Source organism: Rhipicephalus microplus, chromosome 2 (assembly GCF_043290135.1).
Source record: "Rhipicephalus microplus isolate Deutch F79 chromosome 2, USDA_Rmic, whole genome shotgun sequence".
NCBI classification, from domain to species: domain Eukaryota; kingdom Metazoa; phylum Arthropoda; class Arachnida; order Ixodida; family Ixodidae; genus Rhipicephalus; species Rhipicephalus microplus.
Window position 1 is genome coordinate 167,071,101 of NC_134701.1, and position 25,418 is coordinate 167,096,518.

The 25,418-nt window shown below is 47.5% G+C and overlaps 1 protein-coding gene across 3 annotated transcripts in view; it reads left to right on the forward strand.

Annotated features, from left to right (window-relative positions):
- LOC119169391 (uncharacterized) overlaps window positions 1-23,378 on the forward strand; it is an 86,225-nt gene extending 62,847 nt beyond the window's left edge. For all 3 annotated transcript variants that reach the window (XR_012893841.1, XM_075887059.1, XM_075887058.1), the window contains exon 5: window positions 21,792-23,378. Coding sequence is in view for 2 of the 3 variants with exons in the window: in XM_075887059.1 (XP_075743174.1) it covers window positions 21,792-21,898 (107 nt within the window). In the remaining variant the exon portion in view is untranslated. The remainder of the gene's footprint in view (window positions 1-21,791) is intronic.
- The last annotated feature ends 2,040 nt before the right edge of the window (window positions 23,379-25,418 follow it).

Genomic DNA, 25,418 nt, shown 5'->3' on the forward strand with positions numbered 1-25,418 from the left:
TGGAAGAACGTGACTACATGCCCCGCTCATAGAGCGCTCGTGGTCGTTTCGCTAAGTTCGCATATACCAATTTGTTACTACGTGACGTGAACAAACGACGAAGGTAAATGACACGTCCCAACATGATATTCATGACGTGCGTGTCCTCTAAAATGTGAGTACATGCTACGCTCACAGCGCGGTCGTGGCCGTTGAGCTAGCACCATGCAAATCCATGACGCAATACCAGATTTGGTATTGCATGACGTGAATGAACGACGAAGTATGCGGGGGTCTGCAAGATTTACACTCGGACGGGGTCACTTGAGATGTGTGCGCATATCGCGGCCCGGAGAACTTCTGTAACGGAGTTCTTCGCAATGTTGACCGGTGTATTGATGATGAAGCGCTTAAGCACATGGCTGTTAGTCGTTGGAACCCAACGGTCTTAGAGGTGAAACGCATTAAGACCACGTCGGCTATAGTGATACTTATCCACGGCATGAAGGTGCCTAACACGAACGTGTGCGAAACGGCGGTTGTGCCTTGCTACCTTTATCGTCACCAAGTGGACGTTTGCTATGCCTGTGGTCAAGTTCATCATCGGACTGACGTCTGCCTTAGCAGTGTGAAGGAGAAAAAGCAAATTGTCGTGGATGTGGAGTTCCCGTGGTGTGGGGCCCGCCAGATGAAGTTAAGCATCATGTGTGTCAGCCAAAGTTTGGGTTGTGCGGTGGCCCACATCTTACGGGCTGCAAAAAAATGCAAGGAGCACTTTGCGCTGTCGTATGTGGTGCAGCGCCAGAGGCGGCGTCATCGACAGCGCGCAACAAAACAGTAAAAGGCGGCTCGGGCAACGCCGGTGGGGTTGAGGGTGGTAAATAATAAACTGACACTGTAGCTGCGGGGAAGGCTTCCATCCTTCGCTCTCGCTCTTGGTCTCGGTCAAGTGGCTGCTCGCACTCTAGGTCCAGGAAACGCTCTTGGTTAGCGACTCGGGCAGGTGCGTCAGGCGTCGGCGTAGTTTTGCAGCAGGAATCGCAGGAAACCTAAGAAGCATACAACGTGGGCAGATAACGTCAAGAATCAGCCGAAGCCTGGGCCTCCTGAACGGAGAGGCCACTCACCGGTGAGAGTCAGGTGAGAGCGTGATGTAAATCCCCATATGCAAGCTTTCGAGGCCGTGAATAAGCAGTTAAGCAGTGTCTTGGTGGAATACAAGGCGGCTTTTGAGCTGTTCAAGGAGAGGGCACAGGCCGATCGTAAGGAATATGGTCTCCTTTGGGGTAAAGCCAAGCGCAAAGCCCCGGCTCTTGCAGAGAAGCAATCGTGAAGTACGGCTGTGGTCGCGGTAGCAGAGTCAGAAGCTACCCCGTCCTCTGTGACGGGTGGTGTAAATGATAGGTTGGCGAGATGGATACAATGTTAGATCGTATGATGGATGCTCTGTCCTCTTTGTAGAGTAGGATCTTGGTTTTGGAGCGTCCAAAGGCTCTTACTAAGGGTTGATATGAGCTGGTACCCGATTCGCAGTTACGGAGTCTCGGTCTTAGCAGGGAGGCTAGCGCGGCTGATGATATGGTGGCGTGTGGTCCGTAAACATGGCAGGGACACTTCAAGATTTAGAATCTGGCAGTGGAACGATGCTAGTTTCAGCAAGCGTAGGGCTGTACTTTTGCAGCTGGTCTTATTTGCAGAAAATAAGCCTGAGATCATTATCTCACACGAAACGTTTATGGGGGAGGATTCGACCTTTCCCGGGTGTCACCCGGTGTGGAGACATGGTACGAAATAGCAATCCTGTTTGCGAAGGGGTTGTCTTTCTTCGCGCATGATATACCTCAGTACAAATCTGGACTTGAAGCCCCATTCATGGAGATTATTCCTGGTTGCAAATGTCGCGCCTTTATTTTTCTTCTAAATGTATATAGCTCCCCGTCAGACATTCAGAGAGACTTCGCGACTTCGGAAGTCGGGGGTAAGACCTTGGTTGTTGCAGGAAATTGTAACGCTCCCAATATAAAATCAGGACATGCCCACAGTAATGTTAAGGGTACGCGTTAAGCAAATCGGGCCTCAGAGTTTAGGTTGACGCTGATCACGGATCTTATGTTTCCGACCAGAAGGGTAAATTTTGTTAAGAGAGATACCACTCCTGATATGGTATTCCTTAGGGATACGGACGGGGAGTGAAGTAACATGCAGGAGGACTTAGGCAATGATCACTACATTCTGGAGACGATTATTGTGATACGGCCACCGCCAACTTTCAAGCACAGATATGTGGACTGCGATCTTTTCAGGCCCATTAGGAGGGATGATGCCTCAGATGACGATGATTTTGCAGGGCTTCTCTCTCTGTTGTAACGGGCAGTAGAAAGGTCTACGAATGAGATTGAAACGCGGCTGGAACTTCTGACGATGGATTCAAGATTGGCGCGTTTACTTGAAGCTAAAAATACGCCAGGCCTGCACAAAAGGCGCAGCACAGTCATAGCGAATAGCGAAAGCTAGAAGAGCGGCTTTTCAGAGCCTTTTCAAAACACTCATTGGGTAACTACTGCAAGCACACTTGCTTGATACCCACTAGGGCATTAATAATGAATTTTTTGGGGGGGGGAAGGGTAGTAGGCCAGCATTCGCTGTGCTATTGTTTTGTAATTCTTCTGTGAAGCGTGGTATCTGCTAAGTATTTGCAAGGCATTTCTTGCCAATTGTTCATGCAGTGGCTGAAGATGATGAGAAATTATGGCTGAAGTGGGTACGGGCCACAGTTAATATGGAGACATGAACAAGCTTTTGTAATGGGTTGGAGCATTGGACGGCCCACTCGTTACGCTATTCGCATTGTGTGACAACTGGTTGTTGTTTCGCTGCTTTTAAATGCTTTATAATTCGTATTAACGCGATTGCTTTCCCGATATTAAGCCTTCCTAAGGCAAGTTTGCCAACCAGTGACAGGCACCAGCGTAGCTCAGTGGTGTAATACTGGGCTGGCCCCCAGCAGACCCGGTTCGAGCTCCACTAAGTCATTGGTGCAGGTTATTTTTTCTAATTTTGTGCGATGTGGTTACGGACACCGACGGCGGCGGTGGTGGTGGCGACGGACAACTGCACGTTACCCGAGCTGTGATCTCAAAGCAGCTTTCGCTGTAAAATGTCTTGCTTAGTCAGTGGCGTACGCAGAAGCTTAATTGAAGGCTTAGGGCGGAGATATCCTTGCTAAGTAAAGAAATCGAGACTTACGCCAAAAGAGCTTGGCCGGCAACAATGGATGAAGAAGTGTAATGAGACGGACGGCCGAATGCGCAAAGGTAGCAGGTGGGTCCTGCTCAAGCGTCTTCCTAATGACAAGGCTTCGAATGTCGTAGCTTGCCTGGCAACAGATCGAACCATTGGGAAGCAGATGCATATGAGAATGAAGATGACCCATGATCATGCAACCCAGTACCTGTCTCTTAGAAAGGAAATCGTGACTGGGGATCACGTGCTGAGCGATGGTGGGGGTGCAGACAGGCCGGAGCTTGAAGCTCCTTGTACGGTGTCATAAATTAGCATGTTCTCTTTAACCTTAATGGTAGATCTGCTGCTGGTCCGTAACCTTGACGACAAGGTGAGTGAAATTCTTACAAAAGAAATTAATTACGTGTGGGCTACTGGGCAGGTGCCGACTGAGTGGTGTACTGCCCCGGTGGTCCTCACTCCTAAGCCAGGTAAACGTCCACATGTAGACAACGTGCGTCCGATTTCCCTCACTTTGTGTTCGGGCAAGGTTGCAGAACATGCGATGCATAATCGGGTCACGGTGTACATAGAGCAACAAGAACTCTTCAGAAACAATCTGGTCGGATTCCAGTGAGCGTTGTCCAACAAGATGCCCTTCTCCTCCTTCAGGGGGCCATTCTAGATAATTATACGCGTGATGTCAAGGGGGTTTAGGCGTTGTATCTTGCAAAGGCGTTTGGATACGGTATGTCATAAGCACATCTTGAGAGAAGTCTCGTGTATGAGTTCGGGACATAAATTTGATCGGTTCAGGCAATCTTCTTGCGGGGTGGAGAGCACGTCTTGGGTTTCGCTCAGTCTTGAATGACGAGTACGAGTTAGGAGAGGGGGGCACGCCGCAGGGGTCGGTCTCGTCCCCTTTGCTTTTCAATATTGCTCTGCACAGGCTGTCGGAACTGCTAGCGTGAGTGCCTGGCGTTGGGCATGCTATTTATGCGGACGATATTACCGTTTACCGTGTGGTACACGGGCACCTCTCGGACCACGCTTGAAGAGCCCCTGCAGGAGGCGCTGGATTTCACTGAGTGCTGTCTGGAGGGTAGAGGCCTTGCGCTCTCTCCGAAGAAGTATGAGCTATTATTTATCGAAAGGTGTGCCTGGGCATGCAAAATATCGAGCCTTTGGATTCCCTTCCGGTGAAGTTGTGGTCTCAAGACGGTAGTTCCGAGAGTGGACTCTATGAAGATCCTGGGTCTGTGAATTGACGCGCGAGGCGCCAATGAGTGACTGAGGGGTCAGGCGAGACACATCTTGCAGCTGATTTCTCGGATTACGAGCAAGCGTGGTGGTTTAAGAGAGGATCTACCCCTACGGGTGTTTGACGTGTTATTAATTAGTCATGTAAATTATATCGTTCTATATTTGCAATGAACTGCGACATAGAAGAATATTGATACGATCATCAGGGTCAGGCTCACGATGATTCCGGCAACTCCACGGACTACTTGCACTGAGTGGCTTATGGAGCTTGATTTGCACAATATGGTTGATGAGCTGATTTAAGCGCACTTTGTGGCACAGGTGGCACGTATGTCCAGCACCAAGGCTGGATTGAGGATATTTAATCAGGCTGGCATTGCGGCTCTTAGGGTAGCGGTGTCTGAATGAGTTCAGCTCACACGTGACGAGTAGGAGGGTATCATGGTGGATCATTTTCCTCGCAACACCCATCCGGTGCACCATGCGTGCCGTCGCATGGCTCGAGCTCGGGCTATTCTTCGAAAGTAGGTAGTGATAATAAAGGGGTGCTTTTTGTGTGCGCTGCACAGTACGGTACGGGGCGCGCCTTTCGTGTATCAGTCGTCAGTGGAAGAGGGCAGCTGGTGTCCCGGGCTTCAGTCTGTGCAGATCAGGTGACAGTTGCGGAGGAGGTTGCCATTGCATTAGCTCTTCAGACAGCAGAGGTGCCTTCTGAAATTTACTTGGATTCAAGGGCAGCCGTTCGGGCCTTCTCTGGAGGTTGGATTTCACAGTAGGCAGCCAGTCTCATTCGGAGTGGTCGCAGGCAGGCTATATTGGTTGCTGGTCACCATATCTGTTGGTTTACAGCGCAGGTTGATGGCATTGAGGGGGTTAATCCTAATTCCAGCACTCACATCCTTACACATGAATGCACGAACCGTGTGAGGGATGGGGAAGCGTCTGGCGGGGGGGGGGGGGCACTGACATCAGAAAAGATCCTTTGACAACGTTCCATGAGATTACGTTCATGTACGATTTGAGTCGGAGGCGTTTTTCCCTTCCCAATTCTAGGCTCAACAGAGCCCAGAGAAGCACTAATCAACTCCTACAGATGGGCACATGTCTCTGCCCACGAACGTATTATTAGATAGAGCCGGACTTTCATGAAGGGTGTCTTCGTTGTGGCCTCGAGAGCTGCTCGCTAACACACATGCTCTGGCAGTGCCCTGCAAAGGGTAGGTAGGTAATAAACTTTATTGAGTATCCAAGGAGGAATTACTGGCCCGGGTTAGGCCTCCAAAAGCTGTCGTCCGCGATGCATCGTGCCATGTCCTCGGCGATAGCCCTGGCTCGCTGTACAGCCCAGATTTAGTCCGCCACATGTGGGCTGAAAAGGGCGGCTCGCAACCGCTCAGCCAGTCGGCCTGGGGTACACTCACGCTCGTCCGAGTACTGGCGGCGAACACCGCACTCACTCTCCCAAAGTATATGCGTCATGTCGGCTGTCTCGTGCCCGCATCATGGACAGCCAGGTGATGGGTGGAGTGACGGAAACAGTCTAGCAGGCGTCTGGGATCCTCAAATGTGTCGGTCTTCAGACGCCTCAGATCAGACGCCTGACACCTTTCTAGCTGCATGTGGGGTGATGGGTAACGTCGTCACTTGTTCTATAATGATTTAGGATCTCGTGTAAACTAACCGTAATGTCCTTGTAGTCCTGTAAGTCCTCAGGGTCTGTTATCGTCGTCGCAGAGATATTATGTCCTCCGACCTCGGGTGCCTCCCCATCGTCTATGGGTCGCACATCGGCGGCCCTTTCGTCGGCGTCGCGGCAGGTTAGCAGTCTCGCGAAGAAGTGGGTGCGCCCGTTGTGGTTCAACGGGAGGTGAGATCTTTAGTCGCTGCCAAGCTCTCACACGTGCGCAGGGAACAACTCGAAAGACTTGGCAGCAATCGCGCGAGACTTGAAATCTTCGCCTCTGGCGCTTAGCATGTGCGCCGCCTCGACAGAGACCCATCCCTTCGTAAAGTGTCCAACCACCGTCTAGGTGTCACTCACGATAAGAGTGTCCTCGTTGATTTACTATGTGATGAAGACTCGTGGTGGCGGAGCTAATACAGCCTGGCCTTGAGTCTACAACTACTGACTGACCGGTGGGCCCGGGCCATCGCGGAGGGTCTTCATTTTCCTGCGCCGATATGGGTGGAACCGCTGACTGGTTGAGGGGGCCTTAGAACATCGTTCAACTAACCCCTGTGGTGTTCAAATGAAGTTCTTTGTATGTATGTATGTATGTATGTATGTATGTATGTATGTATGTATGTATGTATGTATGTATGTATGTATGTATGTATGTACGTGTGTATGTATGTATGTATTTATTGAAAAATAAAAAATAAATGAGAGAGGGGTGTGTCTACTACATTGGCATGTGACGGCTCGTTGTGGAGCAGTTCAGCATCCACAAGCACCAACAGTGTTTCGCCACCATGAACTCCTTCAGGGACAATAGAGCCGACTGATATATCTGCTGGAATAACCACTGCATGAAGGTAGCAATGTCAATAGGTGAATTTGAAACTTTGGTGGAACGAGACAAAGGCCAGCGGGGTGTGCAAACCTGGCGGCGTTCGCGGCTCAAACTACATATCTCGGGCTCGCGTGTTGCTGAAGCGTGGTGTGCGAATGACCACAGGCGCAGATTATCCTCTTACACCGCGTCGTTTCCCATGCTTGTTTGACGAGACTTCGAAGAACTTCATATCAGGTACCATTGTTGATTTTGTGCTTGTTGATGTTGTCTTTGCCCTGGACTCACGATACGCTACGTCCAAGCATAACTTCGGCTTCCACAATGAATAAATCATGATAAATGGTGTTAATCATGGAGGTGGGTGACTAAGGGCCAACATGAACACGTCCACGTGAAATGGTGCTATAGCTGTCAAACAACAATAAACGAGATGTCATATATCATTACGAAATAACCACTACTTTTTAAAGACACGTTTCACTTTCGTGTTATACCGGTTCTTGACTAAACGATAAGCCATGATTTTTTGTTTGTTGAAGAGCCCAAAAGGCGTTGCGGCAATTTCTCGAATTTCGTGTTACCCATCGGATGTCCAATACTGTCTACTTGCAGTCAACTTCAACCATCGGGGTTTCCCGATAGCCAGAGCACAGATCTAAACTTGAAAAGTACACCAATCCTCGCAAGCAATCGAGTGTGTCATCTATGTGATGCAGCGGGTGTGCGTTTTTGGGCCCTTCCAAGTAAAACAACTGCGTCCGTAATTCGACAAGCAGTAACTCTGTAAAAACAAACTTGAGCAAGAAGATCACTGCGAGAGTCACTTGAGGGAAGTGTATTCGTTTGAGAAAACAGGATGCTTACGCTCCCACATTTTGAATATACCACCAAAATGAATAGTTAGGTGAAAATAATTTGTGCGTATTCAACGTTGAAATTTCGCACAATGGCAGATTATGTTTTTAAGCATGTTACCGTCGTTGTTCAATCACATGCCATCTCAAGGGACAGCATGTATTTATTTCGCGGCTTTATGCAAAGTCAAACATTTTTTTTTTATGGTGACAGTCTCGACCACGAAAAAAAATTTCGCTCTTTAACCTCTCAACATACTACCTGCTAAACATGCTATCCACCTATCTACATAAACGTTCATTGAGAAAAATAATTGGTAAGTTGTCAAAAAGAGACCTTTTTGAAAGATTCATCTCAAAATTAAGCATTCAGACCCTCGTGGTAAGCAGAGAAAAGAACATTATCAGGGGCCCTATTTTCTCGTCGTTTGACGGGAAAATTTTTATTCCTGTAAACTTTGTTGCCACTCAAAGACAGAAATGACAGATTGCGCACTATCTCCTCATGAATGAAGTTTTTGATTTATCTATAAGCCACGATAAGTAAGAGTGGCACCGCCTGGTTGGGTGCTTGGGCGACGTCTCGACAAGGACTCTTCGCTGCCACCGTTTGCGCACTTACATACCATGCGCTCGCTTAGAACGCGGCTTCATTCATTCAATTCACTTTTTGCTCTTCTGAAGCTGCATATGAATGACGAACGCAGCATTGATGATGTTCCCGGTAGAATTATAAAAAAATATCCTGACATAACCACGAATTGGATGATGATAAGTTGGCAAAGCAGTGAGATCATTCGGTGTTACCGTAAATCAGTGGTGACACTGACCGCTCACTCACGTAAATGAGTGCCCTGCGGTGTGCAGTTACATGAAACTTTTATTGGTCATAACTGGTATACTGTGCCGAGTTGCGATATTTGTTTTGTTTTCATAACTACTGATTTGTGATATCGGATCTAGCCTGAAGTTGGCAAGTAGGAGGTCAGGGCACGTTCGTTCTTTTTGCTTGAATAATATTACAAACTGCATCAGATACGTTGGTGTTACAAGTCCCAAGACAGACACACCATTATTTAAAACATTTTCTGCGGTTAAACACGAACCTATTGTCAAAAACGTAATAACTAGGAGTTTTTTGAATTAATGAATGTTACGACTGTTTTCTTTATTTCTCTTCAGTCTTTTACTTTCGTCGCCTTCTTGTTTTCCTACTTTTGCAAATTTGGTGTTGTTGTTCTCTCTTTATTTCGGTTTATTTCTTCTCATCAAGAAACAACTGAAGAACAGTAATAAAAAGGTAAAGATTTTTACGAACACGTTCGCCTTGAAAAAGTTCTTAAAACATCGCCAAAAAAATTTTGGCGACACATTTCGCCAAAGAAGAAAGATCCTCCTACTCTATCAATCGATGGTGTCCCTGTGACAGATAACGCAGTGATTGCCGAAGCTCGTAATGCTTATTTTGGTTCTGTATTTGTCGTAGACGACGGCCGCGCACCAGAATTTAGCAAATTTGATCATAGCAAACCTCTGAATAATGTGTCTATATCTGAAGAAGGCATACTAGCACTACTATTAAAATTAGACGAAAAGAAATCACCAGGCATGCATTTTTAAGGCTATATGCTGAATGGTGTTCTGAATATCTATGTCTGTTGTTCAAGAAATCCCTGTCTAATGCGGATATTCCATGCGACGGGAAGTATGCGAAAATCACGCCGATCCCTAAAACAAATGCGCCATCAACTACGTCGTCATATAGACGAATTTTCTTATTATGTACATGCGCGAAGGTACTAGAGCACATAATTTTTAAACATTTATCCACCTTCCTTGAAAACGAAGGCTTAATTGATTCCTTCCAGCATGACTTTCGCCGTGGTTACTCTACAGTCACCCAGCTCATCTAAACTGTCCACGACTTAGCCGCAGCCCTAGACAGACATAACCAGGTCGACATTATACTTCTCGTCTTTGAAAAGGCATTCGACCGAGTTTCACATCGAAAATTATTATGGTAGTTAGAACCAATACTCAAGAACACCAAATTACTAGCTTGGATAGAAGCCTACTTCTCATGTAGACGACAAGTCGTGGCCATTGATAATGAAACTTCGTGTGCCATTCCAGTCCTTTAGTGTATCCCGCAGGGCTCTGTTCTTAGTTCTTTGTTTTTTCTTGTATACATCAATGACATCGTACGGAACATACCCGTTAAAATAAGGCTCTTTGCTGATGATTGTATTATATACCATGAAAATACCACACCCCACGACCACATAACATTAAATAAATCTTTGGTCCGAATTCAAACATGGTGCACAGACTGGCAAATGACCATCAACAAAAAGAAAACTGTTGCAATGACAATTAGTCGCAAAAAGCATCCTTTAACGTTTTCTTACTGTTTTGATAATGAACCTTTGGAAGTAGTAACTAACTATAAGTATCTGGGAGTTATCATTTCTCACGATCTTAAATGGAATGACCACATTGACTACATACATAGAAAGGCAATGAAAAAACTCGGATACTTAAGGAGGCGCTTGAGTAAGTCCTCTCCAGAACCTAAAATATTAGCCTATAAAACATTTATTCGGCTACTCCTGGAATATTGTGCCGCTGTTTGGGTGCCGCTGTTTGGGACAAAAAGAAACATTTCAATATTGTAAAAAAAATACAGCGGAAATCAGTTAGGTTCATCTTTAATCAATACAGCTGGAAGGCATCAGTAACACCTCTTCTGGAAACGGCTGAGCTGGAAAAATTAGCAAATCGCCGATACCGTGAAGTAATGAAACAATTTTACCTTCTTTATCAGGGACACTTAGGTATAAAAAAGGATACATATCTAAAAGACTCCCACCGGCGGCCTACTCGGTCTCTTCATAATAAAAAAGTGAGCGAGTTCTCTAGTCACACCAACATTTTCCAGTATTCTTTTTTCCCGAGAACTGCAACCAATTAAAATTCCCTCCCTTCAGCTGTAGTGGAATACCCGTCGCTATCATCCTATCTACAGGCCCTTCAGTGCATGGGACATAGCTCTGACATAGTTTTACATGAACCCTGACGCTTTTTTTTTCTTCCATATGTTTACGTATTCATGTTTTCACTAGTTATATAAATATCTTGCTGCTGTGCTTTGATGAACTCATTGTACTCTTCTTTTGCTGTTATTATCGCCGCAATGCTTCAAATGTGTTTATTTTAACCTTTTTTTTGTACTCATTGTACTCACTCCTGTCTAAGGTCTGAAGATCAGACCGGCAGTACTGTAACAAATAAATAAATAAATAAATAAATATCCCTTTCTTTGTCTAATTCTTTCTCTTTCTTGCCATCCCTTTTTTATTTTTTACCTCTTTTGCGTTCAGTCATTTTCTGTTATACACTTGCTTCCTTTTTTAGTACGTTATTTTGCCTGCTTTTCGCCACAAGTTTTTTTGTGCTGTTGATGACAAATAATCACCATTAAGGCGCTCGAAGAACTAGAGGAAGAATACATGACTTTGGAGCTAGCTTGCGTTCGATATACTACACATGAAGGATTACGCCAAGCGAAGACGACAGCATACGAGAGCCAGGGCCGGAAAATTCTCCGCACCCTAAAGACGAAAAGACGGAGAAAGGAACAGACACAGTGAAAGATTTGCAACACAACATACGCAATAAACAAAATTTTATTCAAGTCATTTTGTCTGTTCACGGCACAGGTCGCAAAAAGAGAACTTGTAGTCCGGAACGCGCTTGTTCTTGATCGTCATGAGCGTTATCGTCATTGCCATGGCGTATAGTGTGTGATATGAAGCGTATAGTGTGTGATATGAAAATGTGTGATATGAAGCACGCCAGGTCTTAATCGTCATCAGCATCATCATCATCGTTAGTGGAGGCTAGGGTTCATGCCAACGTCAGACAACGGACAAGCCTCGACCTCAAGAAGCTTTGCCCCCAAAAAGTTCGGTTCTGTTTCTGCCAACGGCGCCCGCACACGGTAGTACGACTTCACGCGGTGCTATGTCACTTCAGTGACGCGAAGGATGTTTTATTATTACGTGTGCCACGTCGCTAGCTGAGTGCGCCATCGAAATATTTCATTTCATTGTGGTGGCTATTTGGCCCTCGTCGATTTGCTCTCACCTAAACTTAACAATACACTTCGTGACACGGCAGCAGATCAGACCAACACTTCATGCCACTTAAGGTTTATGACGCTGTAACCCCCTTGAATAATGTTTTCCTATGACGCAGCTCACGGAGATAAGCATTAAGGAACGAAAGAAACACCGTGCCTTTCCGCGTTGGTCTAGTGGATAAAATACTCGGCTGCTGACCTGCAGGTCACGGGATCGAATCGCGGCTACGGCGGCTTCATTTCCGATGGAAGCCAGAATGTTGTAGGCCCGGGGGCTTGGATTTGTGTGCACGTTAAAGAACCCCAGGTGGTCTAAACCTCCGGAGCCCTCCACAACGGCGTCTCTCATAATGATATGGTGGTTTTGGGACGTTAAACCCCACAAATCAATCACTCAAAAGAACACCTTTGCAGCCCGTGACTATTGAGATTAAGTCTGTACTTAGGATTCTTGTAAACGTACATCTCGGCAATTCCGAAGTTGTCTCTGCAGCCGTGGTGTTTTGTTTAGGTTTCTAAACATATGCCAAATGATTATTTACGGGAGACCGATTCATATGAAGTCTTCTGTCGGAGAAAACGCCATTCTGTCAAATCAGCGACACTTTTTCCAGGAACGGACGTAACTATCATGGTAAACTGCAACGTATTTATTGAAATGAAAAGGTCTGAATTTCATTTCTAATAGATGGCTTGCTCAGACCTCACTGAAATTGGCAGGGTCGAGCACCAGCACACGAGGACGCGACATTTTCAATGTCACATTAATGTTATCAAAACATCACATGCAGGTACTATCGTTGTTGGCACATCGACACATTCCTGTCGCGTCGTTTTCATATAAACACAACTTGTTTCTCAACAAAGCCGCCAATGTGAAGTCCCAGTACCTTTCAGATGCTGCGTTCACGACGTCACATGCACACCCATGACACATGTTTTAACCCCACAGTCTGTGCCTAGTTGTATTGCACTTAAAGCCACTTAGCATCTATTATAGCACCAATTTTTCGGAGTACGAAATGAAGACAACAAACGACTTGCTCTCCTGGATCACGATATTTTCACGGTTGGGGAAATACTTCTCCAGTGAAGCAGCTGAAATGGCACCTAATGAAAGAAGACCACGACTATGGTGTTGTAAGTCTTAGCCTGGGTTGCCCTGTTGTCTGGCATACTGTGTGGCCTGTGCACTGTGACCTCGCTCTCCTACAGACTCACGACCCTTAAATAAATACTCCCCGTAACAACTTTTGGTGGAGGTGCTGGGTAACACCCCGACTCTGGATCTCCGTATATAGCGCACGCCATCTTTGTCCAGCCACGATGCCTGAAGGTAGCGTGCTGTCCGTCCAGTCCACGCCTGCTCCGTCACTTGTGATTCTTTAACTTTTTCTAGACACCGGCACATTTAGCGGAACCGACAAAACCGACGTCGACGAATGACTCACCTTATACGAGAGCGTGAGCAAGCACTACAGGTGGAATGAGACGCTTTTGCTTACCAATATCCTTTTATACCTACGAAGTACGGCACGCGCGTGGTATGAGACCCACGAGGAAGACCTTACCAGCTAGTATGTGTGCGAACAGAAGCGTCACGATTTGTTCGGCTACTCTCTTGCTCGACAAATGGTAGCCATACAGCAACTCGCTTCGTGTGTTCAATCATCCACTGAATCTTACGTCGCCTACATACAGGACATTCTCGCCAGACAAAGACATGTCAGAGGCAGACAAGGTAAACAATGTGTTGAAGACCATAGCTGATGACGCCTTCAACATCCTCATGTGTAGTAATTGTGCAGCGGTTGACTCCATCATCACCGAATGTCGGTAATTTGAGCAAGCTAAAAGCAGGCGAGTTATTCAGCGCTTCAACCGCCTTTCAAGTACCGCTGCGCCTTCCTCTTGGGAAGATCCTTCACCACGACGCCCAAATGCGAATTCTACCATCACATGGATTATTCGCCAGAAGCTAGAAGCCAAGGCCTTTACTACCTGTACGCCGCCTGCGCAAGACCTCTCGGCCACCGTTTCACTAATTTAAGGCGTCGTCCGGCAAGAGGTTCCCAACATGAGCGTGCTATCTTCCCCATCCGCTCGCCTTGCGCCGCAGCACATAAGGACCCCGCCCACAACGATGACCACAACGCTACCCCATTCTTGCCGCATCCTCTTCGGTTCCACGATTCCCCCAACGATACCGCAATCCATCTGAGTAGAGTACCAATGACGATCCGACCGTCCACTGGGCTGCCAACCGTCCACTGGGCTGCACAAGTGTCGTAGCCCACCGTATTGACACCGGCGATGCCAGAACCCTTCACAAACTCCCCTGCACGTCGTCGCCCGCTGAGCGCCAAGTTATTCAGCAGCAGGTAGAGAACACGCTCAGAAAATATGTCAAAGAGCCTTCATCCAGCCCTTTGGCATCATCTGTGATGCTAGTTAAGAAAAAAGACAACAGCTGACGCTTTTGCGTCGACAATCGCCATCTAAATCAAATCACTAAACAGGACGTCTTCCCCTGCCTCAAATCGACGACGCACTCGGCTGCCTCCATGGCGCCAAGAATTTTTCGTCACTCGATCTTCGATCCGGATATTGGTAAATTTCAGTAGATGGCCACGACCGCGAGAATAGAGAATTCATCACATCCGACGGCCTTTACCAATTTAAGGTCATTCCGTTTGGGTTGTGTGATGCTCCTGCAACTTTCGAACGCATGATGGACTCTCTCCTACGTGGTTTTATATGGTCAACCTGTCTTTGCTATCTGGACGATGTCATCGTCTTTTCGCCCACGTTTGAGAGTCACCTCTCGCGTCTGTCGGCCATTCTTGACGTATTTCGCCGTACTGGCCTCCAGCTGAGTTCATCTAAGTGCACTTTTGGGTGCTGTAAAATTAAGCTACTTGGCCACCATGTCGATGCTACTTCCTACCCCGACCACGTCCATGCTGTTCGTGAGTTTCCCATTCCGCGTTCTACAAAAGAGGTCCGTAGCTTCCTGGGGTTCTGCTCATACTTCCGCCGCTTCGTCGCCAACTTCGCGGATATTGCTCAACCCCTTTCGGATCTCCTCAAAAAGGACGTGGCTTTTTCCCGGGGTAAAAACCAAGCACATTCCTTCGCATCAATGATTTCCACTCTCACTTCTTCACAAGTGCTGACCCACTTCGACCCAGCTGCACAAACATATTTTCGCACTGACGAAAGCGGCCATTGCATTGTGGCTATACTCATTCAGGTACAGAGTGGCACAAACTGTTTTATAGCATATGCCAGTCACCTTCTGTCACAGTCTGAAAGGAACTATTCGATTGCCGAGCGGGAATGTCTAGCTGTCGTGTGAGCCATCACTTAATTTTGCTCGTACCTGTATGGACGCCCGTTTGCAGTCATCACAGATCATCACGTGCTGTTCTGGCTCTCAACACTAAAGGACCCTACTGGAAGACTCGGCCGCTGGGCATTACAACTGCAGTAGTACACGTTTTCGGTAGTGTACAAATCTTGAAAGTTGCACAGTGATGCCGACTGCTTATCCCGCCACCCGGTTGAACCACCCGACTCCACTGAATTGGAAGCTGACACCCGTATTTTCGCCATCAAATACTTTCTGCACGCGGCGGATGAACAACGGCGAGATCTATCACTACTCTTCATCATTGATCACCTTCAAGCCGGCAGTGCTGACGCTTCCCTCAACATGTTCTTGCTGCATGACGTTTTGTGTCACCGTAATATACACCCAGAGGGCGTAGAACTTTTACTCGTCGTCCCACTTCATCTACACAAAGGCGTCCTTCAAGAGCTTCACGACGCCCCAACTTCAGGACAATTAGGCGTGACCCAAACCTACGACCATGTTCAACGAAAGTTTTTCTAGAAAGGCCTGTATCGCTCCGTTCGTCACTACATAGCGGCTTGCGACCTCTGCCAACGTCTAAAGAAACCTACAACTTCCCCTGCCAGCTGCCTCCAGCCTATAGAAGTCCCAGCTGAGCCTTTTCATCGACTGAGATTAGACTTGCTTGGCCCTTTTCCAACTTAGACAACTGTAAACAAATGGATCGCAGTAGTCACGCATTACGCCATTCGGTACGCAATCACCCGAGCACTACCGACCAGTTGCGCGACCGATTTTGTTGATTTCCTCCTATACGACGGCATTCTTCAACATGGTGCTCCTTCTCACCTGCTCACAGACCGTGGTCGCTCCTTCCTCTCTCGGGTGGCCGACGACCTTCACAATGAATGTCCTTTTTGTACGGGTGTTTGCCTATTCTAAGCTAGATAATCAAAACTTTTTTCAGCGTTAATAACCTTCACTAGTGATGGATCTTTTCACCTAGCACCTTGAATTATTTTCATTGCGAAATCGAAGCGTAATCCCCACCGTATTGCCAAAGAGCTGGCACACAACGGGTGCAGAAAAAGGCGACAAGTCATGACAAAGCAGGCGAATTCTTGCCATGTCGTCACATCTCCGTGACAACAGTGACGCCAGTGTATGTTCTCGCGCCTAATATAACTATATTCGATGAAAAGCGAGAGGCAAACGTGAGGTCCGAGGGTGTTTCGACAGACGCGACAGTGCTGCGCGCAAGGACCCACTGTCAACGCAGCTCGTCGAAGCTCTCCCAAACCATAACAACGGCCGCGAAAGAAGCAGGGCTTCATGCAAAAAGCGTCTGAAGTGCCCCGTTCTCGATGCCTTCGAGAATGTGCTTCACTTTCTTCTCTTCGCTCGTGTAGGCATCGACGCGGGCGCAAATACATACGACAACCTGCATGGTTGTCGTATGTATTTACATATATATATATATATATATATATATATATATATATATATATATATATATATATATATATATGTGTGTGTGTGTGTGTGTGTGTGTGTGTGTGTGTGTGTGTGTGTGTGTGTGTGTGTGTGTGTGTGTGTGTGTGTGTGTGTGTGTGTGTGTGTGTGGCCTTATGCCACAGGAGCGAAAGAAAGACACGCCTGAACGATAACCGATGCCAGCCAGGAACGTGAGCCGTGGCTTCACGTGCCACGGCCTCGCGCCTTCTTTATTTTCCTCTGTCGCCATCGCGCGCTCTCCGGTTTGCGCGCCACCCGAACGAGGGTGCTACAGGGCCCCCCCGTGTAGACTGGAAGTCGGATTGTGACATGCCATTTGTGGTATTCCAACGGAAGATCAGTCGTAGATGAGAGGCTTTCTATGGCGGTCTCCAGGTACGCCGGCTTGAGTCGGTCCAAGCTGACTGTCTCTTCACGGCCGTTCTGAAGTAGAGTGGCAGTTTTGGGGGTGCGGTGAAGGACGCGGAATGGTCCGTCGTAGGCTGGTGTCAAAGGTGGTCTGACCGCGTCGTGGCGCACGAAAACATGTGTTGCAGTGGCCAGATCAGGGTGGACGAATATGGTCTGGTGTTCGGAAGGTCTGGGTGGAGTGGGCCGGAGGTCTTGAACGCAGTCGAGCAGGCGTTGTAGGAATTGCTGTGGCTGGTCTGGTAGCTTCGTTGACGTGAAGAAGTCTCCCGGAAGCCGTAGAGAAGTGCCATACACCAGCTCTGCTGTTGAGCACTGCAGGTCTGCCCGGATGACAGCTCGTAAACCTAAGAGCACCAGTGGCAAGGCATCAACCCAGGTGGCTCTATTGAGGTGGGTAGTCAAGGCGGTCTTCAGTTGTCGGTGAAGGCGTTCCACCATGCCGTTGGCGCAGGGATGATAAGCCGTGGTACGGCAATGTCTGGCTCCGAGGATGCGATTAAGGCAACTAAACAGCGAGGACTCAAACTGACGTCCACGGTCTGTTGTCACGGTGCCAGGAAAGCTAAAACGGGATGCCCACGTAGAAATGAAAACGCGGGCAACTGTCTCGGCTGTGATATCTTGAATTGGAACAGCCTCTGGCCAGCGTGTGAAGCGATCGACCATGGTCAATATATAACGGTACCCCTGAGACACTGGTAGAGGGCCCACAATGTCTAGATGAACATGGTCGAAACGACGGCCGGGTGGAAGGAAAGGTTGGGGCGGCGTCTTAGTATGGCGGGAGACCTTTGTCATCTGGCAGGGCAAGCACATGCGCGTCCAAGCGCGCACATCACCGTTGATTCCGGGCCAGACATAGCGCTGGGTGAGAAGACGCTGAGTAGCCCGAATTCCAGGGTGACAGATGTCGTGTAAGGAGTGGAAAACGGTGCGTCGTAATGACGCGGGAACGAAAGGGCGGGAAGGTCAGCTGAGACATCGCACCACAAGCGCTCAGATGATAATGGATGAGGCACCAGGCGTAGTCGGAGAGAACGGGGTTCTCCCGAAAGGCGGCAAGCTCTCTATCATCCTGCTGTGCCGAGGAGAATGAGGCCCAGTCGATAGTTGGCGGTGGAGAGTCAACCGCGGCTATACGAGAAAGGGCATCTGCGGCGGTGTTGTCAGCTCCTTTCACGTGGCGGATGTCAGTCGTGAACTCCGATATGTAAGCCAGATGGCGGAGTTCACGGGGCACGTACTTGGATGAGTTAGTGCGGAAAACATACGACAGTGGCTTATGGTCAGTCAGCACGTAAAACGAGCATCCTTTCAGGAAATGCCGAAAGTGCTGTATTGCAGCGTAGATGGCTAGTAATTCCCGGCCAAAGACGCTGTAGCGGGTCTCAGCAGGAAGTAGCTTCCGAGAGTGAAACGACAAGGGTCTCCACTCGGAGGTAATGCACTGCTGTAAGACGGCTCCGACGGCCACGCTGGATGCGTCCACCATCAACCGAGTAGGGGCGTTGCTGCGTCGATGAATGAGAAGCACGGCGTTAGCGACCGCTTGCTTAGCAGCAGCAAAGGCGGCCTGGGCCTTTGACGACCAAGGAATGGCGGAGGACGGGCCGGCGGTCGACCGAAGGAGGTCGGTGAGCGGTCGTAGCAGTTCGGCACAGTATGGTATGAAGCGCCTGGAAAAATTCACAAGCCCCAAGAATTGGCGTAATTGGCGCAGTGTTGTAGGCTGAGGATAATCCTGAATTGCTTTAACGTGGGACCGGAGAGGGCGTATTCCTTTGGATGATATGTGATGGCCCAAGAACTCGAGCTCAGATGCGCCGAAAGTACACTTAGAGGCGTTCACAACGAGGCCGTACCGCTGAAGACGTTGGAACAGAGCGCGTAGATGGTGCTCATGATCTTCAGGTGTGCGGCTGGCAATAAGGACATCGTCAAGGTACGCAAACACAGTAGGAAGACCCCGTGTGACCTCAGAAATGAACCGCTGGAAAGTTTGAGCCGAATTACGGAGTCCAAAAGGCATCCGCACGTATTCAAACAACCCAAAGGGCGTCGTGATGGCGGTCTTAGGTATGTCGGCGGGCTCGACAGGAATCTGGTGGTACGCCTTAACAAGGTCCACTTTGCTGAAAATTGTGCAGCCGTCGAGGCGCGATGTAAAATCCTGGATGTGAGGTAGAGGATAGCTGTCGTGGACAGTCTTGGCGTTCAACGCTCGATAGTCCCCACAAGGACGCCAGTAACCAGGATCACGCTTTGGCACCAAATGCAGCGGGGAAGCCCAAGCGCTTGACGACGGGCGGATAATGCCGAGCTGCAGCTAGTGGTCAAACTCCCGTTTAGCAATAGCTAGGCGATCTCCTAACAGGCGGCGTGGTCGAGCGGCTGCCGGTGGACCCCGGGTGACGATGTGGTGTGTCACCGTATGTTTAGGCGGCTGAGTGAGGTTTCACGGTTTAGTTAACTCCGGGAAACTCGCCAAGATTTTTTCGAACGGTGAGGAAAGTATCAGCATGCGGATGGCCATTGGAGCGATGTCGGGCAGGACTCCCGAGATGCACAGACGAGTCTTACCATCTATGAGGCGGCGCCGCCGCACGCTGACGTCCAAATCGAAGTATGAGAGGAAGTACGAGCCGATGATCGGTTGAACCACGTCTGCGATGACGAAAACCCACCGGAAAATGCAACGAAGGCCGAAGTCGAAGGTGAGAGAGCGAAGCCCATACGTTGCTATAGACGAGGCGTTGGCAGCACGAAGCAATTGCCCTTGTGACTTTGAACGATCAGCCTTAGTCGGGGGCACAACGCTAATTTCCGCGCCCGTATCTATAAGGAACCTGGCGCCCGATAGCTGGTCCGTGACCATGAAAAGGCGGCTGGGACGAGAAGGGAGATCACACGCCGCCGTCAGTGATCTCGGCAGGCGTTTCCCTGCCACGAACATGGGGGTGTACACTTCGTGGCTCGGTGTCGGAAACGCCGGTGGTACCAGCAGAGGGGTGGAGGGCTGGGACTCCGAGCATCTCGTGTGCGTGGAAGAGCTCGACGACCGGAAGGAGGCGAACGAGTCTCCTCCTGCAGGGGGCTCCGGAGTGCGGCAATGGAGGCGGCGAGTTCGTCAATGCGGGCCTCAAGGCGCGAAATCACTGTGTCTGCTGGTGGTAAGACAGCGTTGACAGATGGGGAGGTCGCTTCATGAACCTGATCGGCGAGCTCCGCCAGGCGGTCGAGATTGACGTCGCCGGCCGCCACGAGGACGAGGCGGATTGGCTGAGAAAGGCGTTGGAGGAACAGCTCGCGAAGCAACGCTGAGTGGGCCGAGACGTCATGTTTCCCAAGAAGCTGTCGCATTCGGCGCAGTAGTTGGGAGGGGCGCCTGTCGCCAAGGTCCCCCTCTGCAAGGAGCTGCTCTAGGCGGACGCGTTCCGAAGGCATGAATCGTTCCAGCACCTTGGTTTTAAGGTGCTGATATGGCGTAGTGTCCGAGGGGTTGGAGAGGACGTCGGAGAGCTCGCTGGCAACGTCAGGAGTAAGGACGGAGGCTACGTGGTAGTAGCGTGTCGTTTCCGAGGCGATGCGGTACAGGGAGAATTGCGCCTCGACCTGATGAAAACAAACTTGCGGGTCCTGAGGCCAGAAATATGGGAGACGCAGTTGCACGGCCGAGACGTCCTGCGGACGTGAGGCTTGTTCGGTTGAGGGTGCATTCGAGTCAGTCATTGTCTTCGTCCGAGGTCACCACTTGTGGGCTTATGCCACAGGAGCGAAAGAAAGACACGCCTGAACGATAACCGATGCCAGCCAGGAACGTGAGCCGTGGCTTCACGTGCCACGGCCTAGCGCCTTCTTTATTTTCCTCTGTCGCCATCGCGCGCTCTCCGGCTTGCGCGCCGCCCGAACGAGGGTGGTACATATATATATATATATATATATATATATATATATATATATATATATATAATCGTCTCAAAACTTCAATAAATGTTAAATGTCTTAAAACGAGACCAGTTATGCAGCTCATGCTTGTATGTGTTAAACCAAATGTGGCGACGTCAGCCAAGTAGAATATGACCCGACGTAGTTTCACCACATCAACCATGTTGTGTGCCTCACTGGCGCGCTCATAGGCGGAAAGGCACTCTTTCACGTCAGCCCCACCAGTTGTACTGTAGGTATACAGGTGACATGACATCGCAGGAATGCATTGGTGGTGTATTATTTGAAATGTTGTTTATTGCAGTAGTTAAAGCAGTTCGCAATGTTAAGTTGCGAAGTTCTAGATTGAGGTAAGGATTATTACAAGCTTCACTACATCACGTATGACGATTTATTGTACATATCTAATTACTTGCACAGTCGAAGTATGTACTGCGCAGCATGAACGCTGATCATACATAGAGCATTATACGCCCAGGAGTTTCTTCTGCCAGTGCTTCTGCCCGCGTTTTTTCAAGAACACATACATTTTCTTCTACAATATTGTTCTTGCTCGTACGACTAATGAGAAATTCATCTTCTCGTTGCAGAGCTTCGTCCAAACAACAAATCAAGGGCACGAAGTCCTAGAAGATCAAGCCCAGGACGGAAGCAGCTCCTTCTTGGAAAGCGCCATTGTCACCGACAAAGCAAATGAGCATGTGCCCACTTTTGTCATGGTCATGTTTCTGAATTCTATGCCGTACTTCCAGGAAGCATTCTTTGGCACTTTGAAAAGTCATAATGCTAGGTTTCGAAACATGTCCTCGCACAGGCATTTTTGGGCTCTTCAGTAGAGCCCTAGCGGCCTAGATGCCAGCAACACAATAGAATAAATTCTATGTTTTTGTGATTTAAGAAATAACCTGAATGCCTCATTTCATGACTTCTTCACTGTACTTTACTCTTGTATAGTGAGCCCCACCAAATGTCTTTCGTCTACGCATCACACCGCGTTGTCTACTTTCATTGGAGAAAAACATCTGACGCAAGAAAGGCAATCCGCGAGAAGACAAATCCTGTCACAGAAAACATGTTTTATGGGAGGCTCCTTCAAGACAGGGCTGCAGTGGTTTATGAAACAGAATTGACGTCATAGGAACAACACTTAAGTAGTTCTGGCTAATATTATGAAGCATATAGCAACTCGTTTATGACGAAGGGCACTTTTCACAAATAGATTTCGTTATGAACCTCAGCGTTTGACAAAGAGAATATTTAATTTCTGATAACGCAATGTTGAATAACAAGAAAATTAGAAAGTACAACCTTTATCAATAGTACTCGTTTAGTTATTTATTGTGGCAGGACAAGCTATAGGGATTTATGATATTGTTATGCTTGGCGTTCTGCGCAATGACATACTTCATATCTAATCAAGCTTCTTGCACACACGCAGAATTTATAAAGGATCAGCCACTGCCACGCAGTCCCTACCGATGCCGCATAAGTACGAAATTGTTCATAAGCGATGACTTTAGGTATGTGACGTTGTTTGTGCTCTTACTGCATGTATTATTTTTCCCTGTTTTCTTACAGCTGTAAATTTTGAACTTTCATATTCCTTTCTCCAGTATTGTGCTACACGCCGGCCAATCTACACTTGCTTATCTCACTGATTTTCTCCGTCCGGCTGCTTGCTTGCTTCCTTCTTTCCAAAAGCAAAATATATTACACGTGTTTACGCCTTTTCAAGACATTGAGCCATGGGTGCAATTATAAAATACTAAGGCAATATGACAGGAATAAAATGAGTGTCACACATCTTTTGCAATCGAAAGGTTCATGTTCTTGTGTTTTACAGTATTACAAGGTAACTAGTGGTCGAAGAAAGTTTACTTAGCTGTGCCTCTAAATACCTATAAAACATTGCGTCATCAACATCTTGTTATTTTGCCACGATTTTTCCATCATTGCTTTGAAACCAATCACATGTCAACATGTGTTTTTGTTATTTGTTATCCGTAGAAAGCATTACTACGTACACCCCAACGGAAAATCAATGAATAAGTGCTCAAGAAATATTCTAGAGGAAGACGATGCAGTCAAGCAATGGACTCTCGCAGCGGTGAAATATGTTTCTTTGAAATAAAGACCAAACAGTGATTGAATTAATAAAAAATGACCCTTCCGTATAATGATCTATAATAAATTTTATTTTCGCTTTGTGGTATTGAATAAGTAAAGCTTGACATGTGGGTTCCTGTGAGTGCAAAATACGAGTGTACGAGTATTGCGTCATCAAAAACGGACACCTCTGTAACGTAAAGCGCCGTATCTCTGGAGTGCGTTTTTTTTTTAATGCGAAGCATTTCTTAGCAAACTTCGGCGGTTTTAAGCATACTTATCTATTTATATAGCCGCCTACGACACTTAGCTCTCCTAGCCATTTTGATAATGGTATCGATACCAAAATTGGTATGGCACAACACGATCGACTGTATGGCGACCATATATGACAAGCCAGAACATGAATTTATGATATGTATGTCATAAATATCATGATTTACATTTCATGGTCTTGCTGTTCTAGAGGTGGTTTCGTTAACTATACATGTTGTAAAAATGGTATGGTATGATATGACTGCATGGGGAACACAAGTGATTGACCTTAACCTGGAAATTATGAGATTCCTGCCATGTAACAACATGACTACATGCCACGCTCATGATGTGCTCGCGGTCGTTTCGCTAGCTTTACGTATACCAAATTTAATATTACGAGACGTGAATGGATGACGAAGGTATGTGACTGGTGAAAGCATGACATTCGTGATATGTGTGTCATGTAACAACATGACTACAAGCCATGGTCATGATGCACTCCTGACCATTTCACTAGCTTATTATGACAAATTTGGTATTACCGGACGTGAATGGATGACGAAGGTATGTGACTGGTGCAAACATGATAACCGTGAGATGCGAATCATGTAACAACATGACTTCATGCCACGCTCATGATGCGCTTGCGGCCGTTTCGTTAGCTTCACATATACCAAATTCGGTATTACGTGACGTGAACGGACAAAGGTAACTGCCACGGCCAAACATGATAATCATGACGTGTCATGTAAAGCATTACTACATTTCCCAATCATGATGCGCTCATGGTCATTGCGTTAGCTTCACATACACCATTTTCAATGCTACGTGGCGCCATTCGATGACCCAGGTGCAGGACTGATGCAAGCGTGATAATCATGACACGCGTGCCATGTAAGAACATAATATGCCACGCTCATGATGCGCTCGCGCCTCTTGCACTAGCTTCACATATACCAAATTTGGTGTTACGTAACGTGAATGGACGTTGAAGGTAAATGATATGGCCAAACATGACAATCTTGGCATGCCTGTTATGTAAAACATGGCTACATGCTACGCTCATAGCGTGCTCGCAGCCGTTTCACTAGTTCCATATAAGCCAAATTTGGTGTTACGTGACCTGAATGAACGATGATTGTAAATGACATGTGCAAACATGATAATCATGATAAGCGTGTCATGCAAAACATGACAACATACCGCGCGCGTGAGGCCCTGGCGGCCGTTTCACTATCTACAATTATACCTAATTTAGTATTACTTGACGTGAATAAATGAAAAAGGTAAATGACATGTCGAAAATTATGATCACGACATGGAAGTCATGTACGGCATATTTTACCTTCGCCTCGTTATGGTAAACGTACTGATTTTAATGTGACACATTAACCTTCCTCATTCGTGCTTCCATTTCATCAATTCCCACTGTACGTGGGATCTGCCAATTTTTTTGTTGGCATTAGCAGTTTCCTCTATACAAGAACAAGGCACCTAACACTCAAATTTATACTCGTTTTGAAGATTTTGCTTTAGCATTTTCGTTACAGTATTTTGTAAAAGTCACTCACAGATCCAGTTTCTATAGGCATTGCCCAAACCTATTTTTTGGACAATTTTGAAGAAGCAAAAAAAAAGGCATGTTAACCGACTTACAACTTCTCAGCGCAAAGTGGACGTGGCCACTCATCCTTGGGAAGTTTCCAGAGTACCCAGTGTGATTTGAAGTGAGATCAGCTGCTTGGACACACAGCTGCAGAATGTGTAGCAACGCATGGCAATAAACTATGCCGTCGCAAGTGGCCCCCTAATAATGATTTTCAAGAACACATCATGAATGCTACGGAAGTAGA